Source organism: Lipophrys pholis, assembly GCF_963383615.2.
Source record: "Lipophrys pholis genome assembly, chromosome: 15".
Lineage (NCBI taxonomy): Eukaryota > Metazoa > Chordata > Actinopteri > Blenniiformes > Blenniidae > Lipophrys > Lipophrys pholis.
In genome coordinates, this window is record NC_137642.1 from 15,740,200 (window position 1) to 15,752,401 (window position 12,202).

Below are 12,202 nucleotides of genomic sequence, written 5' to 3' on the forward strand. Positions count from 1 at the left end.
GTGCATAAAGGTGTAATCTTTTCGGAAAACCCTGGGTCAAAGTCCCAGACTGGTGTAATTCTAATCAATTTAGTTTTGAGGACAACTTAATAAATTGGACTGCAGAAGCAGTAGAAATGTGCTTTTTTTCGATCACAATGACATCGTTGCACCAAAAGTGGCCGAGAACACTTGCCTGGCGTTCAATATATTTTCATACAGTGATTGTAGGAGCAAGTTTGTCTTCGTTTACATAGGCATGCCTGTGATTGTGTTGCGATGACACAGCAAATGCAGTAAACGCAGTAAACACTGGGACATCAGCGGTCAATAGCACCAATTGACTCCCACATTTGCATTTCCAACGTTCTAAGGGAGGGACATAACAGGTTTTTCAGTTTTTCTTCCAGGTTTTCTTCTCAGTCATATAAACATCTGTTAATTTTCTATACATTGTTTTACAATTTAGGATGACGGGGAATTGGACCCAATAGCAGCAAACTATAGGTGAAAGGGGGGGATGCAGCCTGGAAAGGTGACACAAATATCTATAATTACATTTATGAGTTACTAAATAACCTAAACAGGAGTCTATATATATATATATATATATATATATTTCAGGAGAAAGTTATTATTCTAAGCCTGGAGTCCAACCAGTGTCTTCTCATGGGGAGGCAAGAGTGCAAACCACTCGCCTACCGTGCCCACGTTGCTTCACACAAAGGACAGATAAACGAGCAACCTTCACTCCTTCAAATTGTACATGATGTCTTTTGAGCAGGGGTGACAAACATGAGCTCTGCAGACCCAAACCAGCTTGCAAGAAGGTTAAATCCAGGCTGTAGGACGACGTTGCAACAAGAAAGCTATTGCCTCTAATGTCATAAAAGTAACTGCTATTTCCAGTTTGTCCATTACTACTGCCAAACAGCAGGTGGCAACATTGCTGGTAGCCAAAGGATCACTTACCTAAAATAGCTTCTAGTCAAAGCCATGTGGGTGAGTTTGAGAAAATGTGCAAGCTGAATCCTGTTTTCTATGAACTAACAGGCTTGTGTCCACATTAGTCCAATAAGAAACACTGCTGAACTGATTTCAAATGACATTTTAATTTGTTCATGATCTTGAAGCGCAATAATTGTAAACAATTCCAGGATGTGCTTGTGTTCAAGCCGAGCTGTGTGCAGGCGCCCGAGCTGAAGTGTGTGTGACATTAGAGGATCGTCCAGATGTATCATTCTAAACAGATTGTAATGTCACGTCTATTTTTGGAATTCACTGTGAGACAAACTCGACATGAAAGACGGTGAGGGAAGTCTTTTTATTAGATGTTCCAATTTCATCAATTCAGTATGATAAAATGGTACTTTGTGGGTTCTAAATGGCGCTTTGGGTTAGTGTAGGAGGACAAAGACTGCATGGTCTCTTCTTGAATTATTGGAGTTTTCACATTTTTTGGGGGCCAAAATAAAATAATAATTGTAAAATGGGATCAAGGCCACATCACACTTAATTGATCTGTTTTTATTATTTTATTCACGCAGCAAACAACCATTTGCCTGCCCTGGCATTAGTGTGTGTCACACAGTGGATCTGGCTGGTAAGACAATACTAAGCATTTAATGAGACATTGTGTTACTTTAAAAAGACAAGCGTTCTCAGCTGTGCCAATCATTGTGTAGTATGCTTACACACACGCACACACACACACACACACACACACACACACACACACACACACACACACACACACACACACACACACACACGTGCGCGCGCAGTCAATTTTCCTCCTCCCCAACTCCATGTTTATTGTAGTCAGAGGTGTCAAATACCAAAGTAAAAATAGTTTGTTCCCTTTCATAAGAGTTTTTATGTGTCTATATTTTACTGGAGTAATTATTTTCAGCCTAGTTTTTACTTCTACTCTTTTTAATGGTTATATTTTTAAAAACAACCTTTGACTCTTATTTCATATAGACCTGTTTTGGGGATTTTCATGGTTCAAAAAAAAAACCCATCCAAATAAGTTGCACCAACCAGGTAGAGTCCATTTGATTGTGATTGGATGAAAAGTATATTAACTTACCATTCCGACACCCTATTGTTTGTACACGATGCATCGCCCCTGCACATGAATGACATACAAATCACATCACACAGCAAGAGGCACATAGGTGACAGACTCCATGTCATATGAAGATGAGACTCAAGAGAACTCGAGCAAAATGCCCCAAGCAAGCGCGGAGGTTGGTGGCCAGAAAGACCAGCCGACGTTTGTAACCCTCTGGCCATACCAGGAAGAGATTTTTCAAACTGGCAAGCTCTGCACACCCAAGTACCACAAACTAATAGCTTTTATTATATAATATGATAATATAGTCATTATGGCATTTAGAAAAATGTTGGTTTTGTTGGTAGTGCACTGTAAGACCCTTTGGCGGGTGGCCCAAGGTGGCTTTGTATTTAATGTTATTTTTGTTTCTTTACATTACTTTTAGTTTTATACTTAACGTAGTTTTGAAGCCAGTACTTTTACGCGTCTACTTGAGTGAAAAGCTTGAGTAGATACTTTATCTTACAAAAGTATTTTTAAACTCCAATATCTATACTTTCTACTTGAGTAATGAATGTGAATAGTTGTGACACCTCTGACTGTCGTCTTTATCTTGGGCGGCATTTCTTTTGCTTTGATGTGCTAATTAACAGATGAATGGTGGCATGAATCCCAATAAACAAACATGAAAACAGTATGATGATGCACTGATGATTTTCCTTTTCATACATCTAATACCTGGATTAACTCGCTCCCCTCTCAAATACCACAACATAAGTGTTTTATTATTTAAATGGTGCCTGCAGCGCTTTCAGATCTCTAATTTAGTTAGATAGAAAGCTTTAAATGGTCGCTGTACCAACTATAACAGCCATTTGGAAATGATAAGAGTGCCAGCCAGTTCCTTCTAGTTCAACTGACATATATGTGTGTGTGTGTGTGTGTGTGTGTTGCATTCATTCACTAGTTCTGGTAAAAGCACAATTCATCCTCCCCTAAATATGGTGTGTAGTAACTGTCTGTTCGGATAATTGTTTCCCTCAGTAAAAAAAATAATAATAATAACAAATGCTTTAAATGTGGGTTTGAAAGGTTTCCAGACATCGCTCAGCTGCACTGAATGTAGTGGAAGCATCTTTCCTGGGGTGGCTAATGTCCTCCTCAGGTTCTGTGATCTGCAGGTCGCGTACGAAGAATGGACTCCTCCTCCTTTCAGGCTTTCTCTCTTCTCCCCACATTTTGCTTCTTGGCCCTGTGTGCCAACCTGTTCCTTCCTCCTCGGGACTGGCTGCCATCTGAAATATAAAAGAACACGACAACCTGCCATTTGTTACTCCTCAAATACACACAACATCCAGAGAATAAAGGTTTGTGAACACTTAAAAGAGCGCCGACTGAAAGTCAAACAACATGATTACAACACTACAAAATCTTCTTCGTGGGCGTTTTAATTTGTGTTTGTTTACATATTCTATTTGTATTTTTCAGATAATTATGCTTTAAAAAGTGGAGGGGTCAAGTTTTTTTACTTGGTTTTTAGGAGCCAGATGAACTGAATATGCCGGAAAAAAAACCTGTATCGCCGCGTGTTCAAAAGAAAAATGAAAAACAAAACATATCAAACCGCATTTGCATTTCTATTGGATACAGAAATTTGCTGCCTTCAGTTTCCGTCATTATGTAGCAGTTAAAGCAAATGAATCTGCTTATATTTATTCCTGGATTGTAAGAGGCAGCATGCAGGTGACTTATCTCAGGCATAATTTAGTTTAGCAAACTATCAAACTATTAAAAAAAATCACATAAGTACTGTTGTCTGGCTTACAGTGATGTGATAAAGTGGAACAACCAACTTTTTTTATGAGCTGATGTTGCATTTTTTAGTTGCAGATTGAGAGCACCAAGACAAATGGAAGCACAATTAGTAAATACCTTCGCGGGCAACATGAGTTATCAGATATTTTGTATTGTTTTACGTGATAGTTACAAAAAAAAAAGGAAAAAAAAAAAAAAGTAATTGTGTGTGGAAATACTGGAATTAACAAAATAATTTACTTTTATGTTATCAAGAAATAGCCCACAGAAACCACAAAAAAACTGTGGAAATGTAAATTTCACTTCATGATGTCCTTCCAACAATCTCTCTTCAGGGTGTCAACACTCACACATGAAACCGTGTTGATGAAAATCATTCATCTCATTGAAGCAGCTTTGATCAAGACACTTGGAAAAAGGTCCAAAATTAGTAGTCGACACCTCCATCAATCTTTAATAAAAATAAAAAAATGTAAAAAAAACTGTCACTTGAGGGTTTTACACAGACGAGTAAAAGAAACAGAAGCAATGAGACAAAGCCGCTAACAAGCTCTCTCATGACAAACTGCCAATCTCGATTATGTCTCATGTGTGAACTGGTGCAGCTTCACGAGGCCACAAAACTCACATATTAATGTTGTCCAATTGTCATATTGTCTGTATGGCGTCTGATAATAACAAACGAAGGTTTATAACAGTCAATCACGAGCTACACCTATAAAACCAACAAGGCATGGCCAATAAAGACGCATCATGCAGTCTGAATTGCCAACGTCTCTCCGCCTCAAGTCAACAGTGGTGCTTCTTGACAGCTGTCAAAGTTTCCTGGTCGACCAGGAAAAAAAAAGTAGGTTTTTTTTCAGGATGATGATTATTTATGCATTATATGTTACTGTTTGGTGATTCACAGCTGGAACCCATTCAAATAAATAAGTCAGCAGCAGGAAATATATGGATCTGTATACTGGTGTTGAATACAAATGCCTTTATTGAAATGAACAAAGTGTTTCTTAAAGTTCGCTTGAGGCAAACAGGAACTCAAAGCCAAAGTCTTTAGACCAAACACCTTTGACTCACTTTAGTTCAGCCACAAGTGTGCTTTGGCAAAGATGCTGTGTAGAAATATTTTTCTTAAAAAGTTTTTTTAATATTTCAAGGGTCCAAAAACGTTTGGAATGTTTAAAACATGAGACATGCAGTGGGAACCGGGATCAGAACACAATCATGGTGACCATCCAGTGTTTATCAAAGCTATAATAGTATTATTCTTGTATTTTGCAGTTGAGCGTTGCTCCAGTTTGTCAGCAGGAAACACATTTCATTAGGTGAGGCGGATCCACACTGGACTAAACTAACGTGAGTCAGACCTGAGATAAATGATCTCTGACAACAGATGAGGTCAGATATGCTCTCACAGCTGAAATTTAAATCAAATCAATGAAATGGAGGAAACAGCATGGGTGGTCTGAGGGAAATTAACATAATGAGCCTTTCAGATTATGCAGATTGCAGACTTCTTCAGGGAATGTGGTGCTGGTCAGCCGCAAACTCTAATGGATTCATACATTGGACTGTCATTCTTAATAATGGGATACTTAAAAAAAATTTAAATCTTAAATACAGAGGAACAAATATTTGTAATTTTTTTAATGAAATACGTAACAGCACTAAATACTGTCAGCATGCTAATATGAGTTGAAATGCTTGTGTGGACACACAAACTGTTTTTTTTTTTTGTATTTATTTATCTATTTTCCAATTGTATTTTATTAGGCAGCCTTAGTTAAATGGGGGGAGGAAATATCCCAGCCCACATGTATTGGATATTTTGATTTACACTAAAGGCTTTCACTGTATACCTTGAGGCTGAAGTCTTTATGATAAATTAATTTTGCATTGCACATGACTGAGGCAGATGGTTTCATGCATGCTGATCTTACAGTATGTCTAAACACAGATTGCGGCGCCGAGGCAAGCATGTGCAGGTGCAACATAATCGCTGCATACTTGGGGATTGATTGGGTTCTCAGAACACCTTCAACTGGCTTATAAGCAGAGCTCTGCAATATATTACATGAGTCAGATTTTTTTTAATAGATTAGATCACAATGTTCCATCTTTATCATAGTGTGACTCACCAATATGAATTCTAAGCACTGACCCCGGTTTGAAATGCACAGACATGGAAAAGTATAACGCCTACAAAAAGTAAGAGGCTGTAAAGAAAATGAAAAGCATAGTGAAGGCACTGGTCTGAATACCAGATCAGTCTGACTTCCTGTTTGTCAAAACTTATCTTTTAGGTTATTTTTTTCTCACTTTATTTAAAGGAAATCATTTCAAAAAACACAAAACTGAGAACAAAATGTTCATTTATTTAAACAAGGTTATTGGATGAGGATTTTGATACCAATTTAACAGATAAGGAATCAAACAATGTAGTTTATGTTACAATAAAACTGGACAAATAAATCAGTTAAATTGGTTTTACTCTGATGTTTAAGCCTGCCATCATGAGATATTAATGTCTTCCAGACATATTTAACTTCACTATGCTCAGGCTCCACCAGCTCTGCCACTAAGGTTTCATCTTGACGACCAAGATCCTTCATTTTTTTTTTTGTAAGCTTAAATGTGCAATTACCCGAAAGGGAAAAGAGTGTAATTAAATGTTGAACTTCATGAATCATGTTGTTTCTACAAGGTCCAATACAGGGGTGAAGAACCAGGCAGTATTTTTAATTTGGTGTTACTCATCACGTAATAGACTTCACCTTTTTCACAGTTTTTCTGTTGAACAGAAGGCTGGTGTATAGTTCAACACTTTTAATAAAACACAAATAGATGGTGACTCAACATTATTGAATGCAGGAGCAACTGAGGAGGAAAATTATGAGAACATGGACAAAATGGTGTAAAAGCACCCATGCAGTCAATAATTGAGAAAATCAATGTGTCCTTGCTGCAGGTTTAGAGAGAATTTTACCAAAATATCCAATCGTATTCAAAATGAAGGCATGAATGTCTGAATCTCACAAAAAAGAAAGGCACAGAGTTGAATGATCTCTGTTGGAAATGTGATTCACAGGCTCAATCAAGCTGAAGTTGGATTTTTAACTGCCTGTGTGAGCCTTTGGATTCAGAGATAAACTATGTGAATGTTGCAGACGGGGATGCAGCAACTGGAGGCATCTCTCAACCTTTTGAGACATTTCTTTGAAGCATAAACATTGAGCTGGTTGCTGCAGCTCTAATTACATGTATGCTGTATATATATTTATGAGATCCTGGACCAACGGCGGTGAAGTGAGCGGCGCTGCCGCAAAGCAACAATACCCCTCGATCCATGAGACCGAGCAGAGAAGAGAGCTGGCAATGAGTCCCCATGCGTGCATTCCAGCAATGGCTGATATAATTCACCTCGCAGAGATTAATTCATGATAACCTTGTAGATATAGGTAAGGAAAAACCAAAACAGTAAACAAAGTTAGAAAATGATTTTCCAGACCTTCACTCCATCAGAAGCAGTCCACCCAGAGACCGGGAAAAATGGTTGTTTTTTTTTTGTTTTTTTTCTCCAAACAGCAGCTTATCCGTTACAGATGATTTCTTTGTATCAACAACCCCAGGATAGAAAGAGTAATCAGATAGTAAAGTAGCTCTAATATCAAGCCACAAGAGATCCCAATCCTTGAGTCATACTTTTCAAAATGATAACTTGTCATGTAAACTCTTCACTACTTTCTTGCAATCAAACGTGATGTTTTGCTTTAATCAGTATAAAAGAGGTCAGGACAGAATGAAATGATGCACACAGTGACTACAATCAATGAATAAGTTGACAATAAAGAAGTAGCTTTTGGGTAAGATGAACATAAAAAGTACCTTTGATCACAGTTTAGTTTATAATATTAGTGAGTGAACCAGTAAAGTCAACAACACTGGCAGGTTGCGTATAAATAAATTTACTAGTTTACTGTATGATACCTTTTTATCATTTCTCTCCTGTACTTTGGTTAAGTGTTTACATTTTGTAGATTTAGGACAGTAGAATGCATCGTTATACCATCATACACCATACAGATCAATCATATTATTTGATTAATAAGGTGTCAAAGAATTGAAATTAAGTGTATTTTTCTTCGCTTTTCATTTATTCATACTGTCTGCAGCCGAGTCTACAGTTTTCATTTGGAGAAAAAAATTATAAATGAAGGCTCCAGAAAACATAACAACGAGCTATCAAATATTCATATTTCATTTATTATTTTATACTGTTCAAAATTCAAACTCATAATGGTTGTTAACAGTTGAAAGCCTTCTTCTGTTGGGGGATAATTGAAGTTGTTGCTGAAGCGCCGCTGTGTTGTGAGGGAGGGATGTGAAGGACACCACGTACCGTCTGAATGCAACGCTAAAAATAATCCCAGGAAAATGTACATGAGCTCACAGTTCTGGTGGATTGTGTCACAACTGCCGGAGAATAAAGTCCAGAAGACGGAGGTTGAGCTCACCTGCAGGTTCAGGATGTTCAGTGTGTGTGTGTGCGTGTGTGTGTGTGTGCGTGTGTGTGTCATTTAGCTCAAGAAAAACACACATTTGTTGTGAGAATGTGACTTTACAGTTTAAAGCATCAGTCTCATGGTCAGTGTGTGACAGCTGGCAGCTCTGTGTTCACTCACGTTGAGTATTGTGGCTATGATCACCTCACTGCATTGTTATTGTGTGTGATATATAAACCAATGACAGCTTTGGAATAAACGTACATTGACCTTGTCACAAGATAAAATGAGCCTAAAGTATTTTGTGTGCTCGCTGAAAGCATAAGATCAGGAGCTTTTGGGGGGGCTTTTAACAATTGAATGTGCCACACTTTTAGTTTTCAAAACATTTGTTGTTGTTGGTTGCGTTTTGTTCTGTTAACAGAGAAAACACTTTTCAAACAACAATCATTTCATAACATATTCTTTGGTAGAATATGGAAATTCTAATACAGTACAAATACAGTTTAATGACTATGGCCATTCATTTAAATGCTTTTTAACACCTTTAGGACTGTCTTCCATACATATTAGCTGCATGGGGCTGGTGTTAAGTGTGTGTCACACAGATCAAGATGAAGAGTATCTCAAGATAAGACCTCTGAATGGCTGCCTACATATATATATATAGATATATAGATAGATAGATAGATAGATAGATAGATAGATAGATAGATAGATAGATAGATAGATAGATAGATAGATAGATAGATAGATAGATAGATAGATAGATAGATATATGGTGTGAACGGCTGTGTCGGGTTTACTTATTTTGCATTTGTCAAAGCAGGGACGGTGTAGATGTGGTGTCATAAATTTCTATGTATTACTCCAAATTTCCTGATTTATGCTCCTCATGTCCTCTGCTGTGCTCGTGCTCCTCTTCTGATCACCATCAGGTGTGTATTTAGGGATCTTTCCCAGGTTTGAGTTTTGTCAGTGACTCAGTCATTCCTCTCTGCTGGTTACCTTCTTCACGTCTGTGTTCCTCCTGCGTTTTCCACCCAGGATGTGGATACTGTTAAGTCTGTCTTTGGGTCTGATCTATCAAGTTACAATTTCCCTTGATTTGCAGTCTTTGTGCCAAGATCTTTTTTTTTTTTTTCGTCTGGAGCTTCACATTTACTGCACTGGGTAACAGGTCCTTGAATGACTTCTTGAATGTCTCCAACAAGCACACACAGAATATGAAGTCTTATTTTTCTACCTTTTTGACACTAATTGAATATCATCATTTAGACTAGATTTAATCTAGTCTAAATGTTAAATATTCAGGATATCTTACCGTGAAATGAAATCATTTCATAGACTGAAGGTTGAATGACAGCAGCTCGATAAGCAAAACATTGATCCAGAGATTCCTTCACTGAACAGAAATGTCACGGGCCTCCCTTCATGTTGACAGGCTCAGTGTTATTATATCTCATGCTGCAACAGGCCAATTACAAAGGTACTTATCCGAGTCAGATATAGTGCTAATGTTTGCCTCTCTGGAAGTAAATGCATCTTGACTTCTTGTATTGAAAACTGTTTTTCCCAGCATCATATATGTCATGAACTTTGATATCTTAAAGACTTCTCTGCCGATGAGCGCCGCTGAAAGCATGCTTTTCACTCACAAGGGTAAGTGTTTGCATCTCATCAGTTCCCTCCATATGTGAAAATGTATTTCTCACCCTTCAATTTTCTGGCAATCACCGTGACATTTAATGAAAGATGTACAGGCAGCATTCCATGTGTAACTTGTAGTTTACTGAATGACATGTTGTGGAGGGGGGAAAAAAACACTGATGGTGCCTATAATATACAGTATATAAGATTTCCAACACATTTTAGAGGACGCACAGCTATGGAAAAAAATTAATGAAAAATAGAGCTAAAAGAAATTTGAATTACATCTGTGGCTCCTGCATTGCATCACCTATTTTGAAATAAAACATCTGCTATACAAATATGGTTCATCAGACTGCCCATCATCTCGTTTTACCTGATATTGACGCTATTCATCGGATGGCTTTAGTTTTAGGTTAGCCTTTAAATGATGTAGTGTACTTACATCGTTAGAAATGTATTTACATTGTTGTCAGAGGTTCCATTCTTTCTTTGTTTTTTGCCGTTTAAAAAAAAAAAACCAACACACACAAACATTGCTAAATACATTGCTTTCAGCATGCTGGTGAGCGGAGCAGCGCCGACGTTATCCAATTCAATTTGTTTGACAAGTCGGGGGGAAAAGGGAGGCATGGCCACGAGCTCAACAGCTTCTGAAGGAAAAAGAAATGAATCCCTCGGAGAATGTGGGGAGGCTGGCCGAGGAGGCGGCCCACTGAGCAAGAAGTCCAACAAGAGGAGACGAAAAGGCAGAATAACTGGCTGCAGGGAAGTGTGCCACTTCTTTGAAGACGGATTCATTTCTCATCAAAGCCTTTTGAAAAAATGGCTTGTCAAGAGACAGATAGCTTCAAAATGAGAGATACTGTCGAAGGTATCGAACTCTTTTCAGATGTACTCAAGATTGACAGTCAAACTAAAGACCTTGACCCGCCTCACTTTGTCCTCAGAGAGATGGCTTCAGGTGAATGATGGGTAGTTTCCTACATTATGTTTTTAAACCGTGTTCTCATTTCAATTGTGCAGGTTTATGAGGAGAGGACAAACTTTGAGGACAAATTCCATCTGAACTTGATCAGATTAAACAACTAAACCAGCAGCAGTGAAGTTTAAATTAGTTTGTAGGATGCTATTATCAAGTAAGTCTTCTAGGCTGAAGGCTGATGAAATTGCAGAGGACCTTTGATACATTATTGTTTATTAAAGAAGGAACGGCTTCTCAGGTGAAAGACGCTTATCGAGAGCTCACTTGAGTAAATATTTATCCATCAAATATTGCGGTTTGTTGATTGTTAATTAGATGAGATGAGTTGGTCAAAGTCAACAAATCTCTGCAATACAGGCAGAGACTTAGTTTTTTTTTTTTTTTTTTGCATTCAATAATTGGGTGTACAAAAAATATCTGCAAAAGACTCCAAAGGCGTTTTTCTGATGCTTAGCATGAAAGCTGATCGCTGTTGTTTTCCACGTGTTTTATATCCTGATTAAAAGTTAGAGAAGTTTTCCCTCAACGCTTTCCTCCACAAACCTGTGCCAAATGTTCCCCCTCTCTACATTTGGAGAGCAAAATATAATTGACAAAGACATTGCATAAAATACATAAAAAGATATCCTTGCATGTTGTTTTGCTGAATCACAATTGAGAAAAGTTTCCCGAAATGTTTCCACCTGCCTTAAAGTTTTCATCTCAGAACTTTCATCAACAAAACCAAAGTGAGGTTGTCTTTTATTCTGCTTCTCTATTCAGAGGTACAGCAGGAGGGCTTAAGAATCATTCAGTTTTGTTTTCATTTTGTCAAACATTTTGAAACCTTTTTCAAAATGTTTGCCTTCAATAGACTGGCCGGTGAATTAGAAGAATTAGGAATGTGTGTGAATGTACAGTCTTCCAGTCATACAAGTGAAAACTGAAAAAGTACTGAAACTTTGTAATGCAACTACTCCAACATTACGCGCATTGTATCTAATTACAAGCTTTGTTGTTAAACCAAAGGAATAATTTCCCAATAAATGACTCAAAGCATGAGTTACATACATGTCATTTAACAGCAGTGTCAGTAGGCCTTCAATATAATTTACCTGCATTAAATAGTCTGAGGGAATTAAAACAACATTATTTGGTTTCGTAAACAAATGTCGGCATAAAGAAATATATAACGGCGAGGAAACAAAAACAATGACCAAATGGCGGCCTCCT

General features: G+C 37.7%; 1 protein-coding gene across 1 annotated transcript in view; it reads right to left on the minus strand.

The window, feature by feature from the left end:
- Positions 1–1,284: 1,284 nt before the first annotated feature.
- The window catches only part of mlip (muscular LMNA-interacting protein), a 30,540-nt gene continuing 19,622 nt past the window's right edge, over positions 1,285–12,202 (minus strand). The window contains exon 12 of the mRNA XM_080482267.1: positions 1,285–3,333. Within this exon, the coding sequence (XP_080338393.1) occupies positions 3,112–3,333 (222 nt within the window). The 3' untranslated portion in view covers positions 1,285–3,111. The remainder of the gene's footprint in view (positions 3,334–12,202) is intronic.